At 40.8% G+C, this 3,201-nt stretch overlaps 1 protein-coding gene across 1 annotated transcript; it reads right to left on the reverse strand.

The window, feature by feature from the left end:
* Positions 1-2,333: 2,333 nt before the first annotated feature.
* On the reverse strand, positions 2,334-2,990 carry LOC138901513 (uncharacterized). The gene is made up of 2 exons (XM_070189285.1): positions 2,496-2,990; positions 2,334-2,351 (listed from the first exon to the last, which is right to left on the reverse strand). Exons 1-2 carry the CDS (start codon positions 2,988-2,990, stop codon positions 2,334-2,336), a joined length of 513 nt encoding a protein of 170 aa, XP_070045386.1.
* Between the last annotated feature and the right edge of the window lie 211 nt (positions 2,991-3,201).

Here is a 3,201-nt window from a genome sequence, read left to right on the forward strand (position 1 = left end):
GCCCCCTCACTTTTCAGGCAGATCTCTTGAGCTGACGGAAAAATAAAAACTTTTATGTGGGAAATAAAACATAATCGTCATCTGATAAAGCAGATGTCCCTTCAACTTCACATCTGGTACATGTGTTGAGATCGGGTTATTGATGATGTCATTATTCATTAACAAGGCAATAATTATCCTTCGCTTGTAAATACTAGCTCCCTTCACCCGTTCTTCTTCTTTTCCCTATTAATTTTTCTGCTAAAGATTTTATTGTTGTTTCTTGAAATTTTTCTTAAGTTCTTGCCTTTTCAGTCTATCATTTCTAAATTTTCTTTAGTTCTGTCTTCATCTATGCATATTCTTTATGCAATCTCAGGGTTATGACCTTCAACCTAGTCAACACTGCGCCATCACAAGCTTTGGTACTACCGAGAGTCGGTTTCTGATGGCTCCTATTGAAGAGGTGAGGAAGTATATATGATGTGGTTGGTGAGAAAGGGAAAAACTACCACCCACAAATCTTCCTTTGGGATCAAGAGAACTGACTGTGATCCTAGTCTAGAGAAAACGGTGTGCGACATTATTCCCAAGGAGTTGAACCTCTCAACTGACTGATCTCAAGGCAAGATCGCAAAGCATCTCATCGACAGAAATGCCTTGGTGGATGAGTACACTTCTTTAATACAGTTGGACTACCTTCCTTCCGTTCGGGTGGAGTGTGGATGGGATGAAAATGTACAGGTTCATTGCGTCTGATAGGGCGGCTGAATTATCGACCATTGCGATTATTATTTTTTTGTGTACACATATTCCGTCACCATTAGGTTTGGGCTTTCAATTGATGAATTCATCGAGAAGATGTGTAGAATATGTAATATTTGCTGGGATCAGATAGGGCCTCAAGTATGGAGACTCATTATATGATTCCTCTAGTCTTCATTCCTCGACCTATGAGAAATTTACTTTTTGGCATCTTCTGCACCTCTAATCTCCCAATCTTTTCCGGGGCAGCATGTTCACAATGAATCCACGAGGCAAGTGGGCCATCATCTCCAATACCAATGATGATTGTGATCGGGGATGGATGTTTACTATGCTTACCTCATAATTCATCTAATCTGCAATCACCATAGTGACTTTCAACACTATGTAGGGATGAGTCGGCAAGATCTTAAGTGTCTCCACCAAAGCCTCAAGATCTTGGAAGGCCATGTCTATTGAAAGAGACTGGAAGGCCAATAATTATTGTAGTATCTTGTTTTATCAATTTGAATTGGTTACAACACTATTATGGAACTATACAACTCAGTTTTCCACATCTTCGGAGGTCCGACTGGGAAAAATAGCAGTCTCAATCTTGGCCTTGTGTTTAGCTCAAGCTTTCCGATCTTGGAGGGGCTCAATAGGCGCTTTTTGGATTTACTTACTAAGAAGAAATAAAAGTTTGATGTGTCTAGTGTCATCCCTCTAATACACTTGTGGAGCATAGAAACGTGAAAAATTAGATGTACTGACTCCAAGTTGGAAGGCAAGTCTAACTCATATGCTACCTGGACTACTCTGTGTATGATCTTATAAGGTCCAATGTACCGAGGGCTAAGCTTTCCTTTCTTACCGAATCTCATAACACCTTTCATCGGTGATACTTTTAGAAATACCCAGTAATCTACCTGAAACTCCAAGTCTCGTCATCGATTATCTGCATAGGATTTCTGATGACTCTAAGCTGCTAATAGCCTTTCCCGTATAAGCTTAATCTTCTAAATTGCATGTTGTACCAACTCTGGTCCTACTAACTTAGCTTCCCCAACCTCGAACCATCCGATAGGTGACCTACACTTCCGTCTGTAAAGAGCTTCATAAGGAGCCATCTGGATGCTTGAATGATAGCTATTATTATATGCGAACTCAACAAGTGGAAGATGATCATCCCAGCTACCCCTAAAGTCCATCACCCAAGCCCGTAGCATATCCTCCAGTGTCTGAATAGTACGTTCCGTCTGACCATCTGTCTGGGGATAAAATGCTGTACTAAGACTTACTTGAGTCCCCAATCCTTTTTGGAAGGGCCTACAGAAATTAGCTGTAAACTGAGCACCTCTATCTAAGATAATAGATATAGGGACACCATGAAGTCGTATTATTTCCTTAATGTAAAGCCTTGCATAATCCTCTGCTGAATACGTAGTCTTGAGAGGCAAAAAATGGGCTGATTTTGTAAGTCTATCAACAATAACCCATATAGAATCGAACATACGCTGGGTACGAGGTAAGCCTATGATGAAATCCATATTAATCACTTCCCATTTCCAAGTCAGAATCTCTATAGCCTACAATAATCCATCGGGTTTCTAATGCTCAAACTTAACCTGCTGACAATTACGGCACTGAGCAACAAACTCTGCTATATCATTCTTCATTCTGTCCCACCAGTATATTCCCCCGATATCATGATACATCTTCGTCGCTCCTGGATGAATAGAATAATGAGAATAGTGAGCTTCTCCCATAACCTGCTGGCGCGACACTGCCACATTATGAATACATAATCGACCTTGATATCTGAGGACTCCATCTCCTGTAATCTCAAATGGTGTATTATCCTTTTGAGAGGATGTATCTCTATAATGATCTAGCACAGGATCTTCACACTGGCGTTCCTTCACATCAGTTACAAGAGAGGATGTTTTCGTGTCCTGAATAGTAACTCTGGTATCACCTGAGTCCAGTAATCGAACTCCAAGACTAGCTAGCTGATGAATCACATGGGTTATCCCGCTCTTATCTGTCTGTAAATATGATAGGCTACCCATAGATCTACGGCTGAGGGCGTCGGCTACTACATTCGCCTTCCCCGGATAGTATAAAATATCAACGTCATAGTCTTTCAGTAGCTCCAACCATCTCCTTTGGCATAAATTCAATTCATTTTGCTGGAAGATATATTGAAGGCTCTTATGATTCATATAGATATCAACATGAATGCCATACAAATAGTGCCTCCACATCTTTAGTGCATGAATTATCGTGGCTAACTCTAAATCATGGGTCGGGTAATTCTTCTCGTGCTTTCTTAGTTATCTAGAAGCATAAGCTATAACCTTACCATGATGCATCAGCACACAACCCAATCCAATGCCCGAAGAATCACAATAGATAGTATAACCATCGGTACCCTCTGGGAGTGTCAGAACCGGTGCTGAAGTCAATCTGTCCTTC

This window comes from Nicotiana tomentosiformis, chromosome 11 (assembly GCF_000390325.3).
Source record: "Nicotiana tomentosiformis chromosome 11, ASM39032v3, whole genome shotgun sequence".
Classification (NCBI taxonomy): domain Eukaryota; kingdom Viridiplantae; phylum Streptophyta; class Magnoliopsida; order Solanales; family Solanaceae; genus Nicotiana; species Nicotiana tomentosiformis.

What these genes read in the sequence shown, in the direction of transcription:
- LOC138901513 (XM_070189285.1), bottom strand. Translation starts at nt 2,990, where the DNA reads ATGTGGAGGCACTATTTGTATGGCATTCATGTTGATATCTATATGAAT.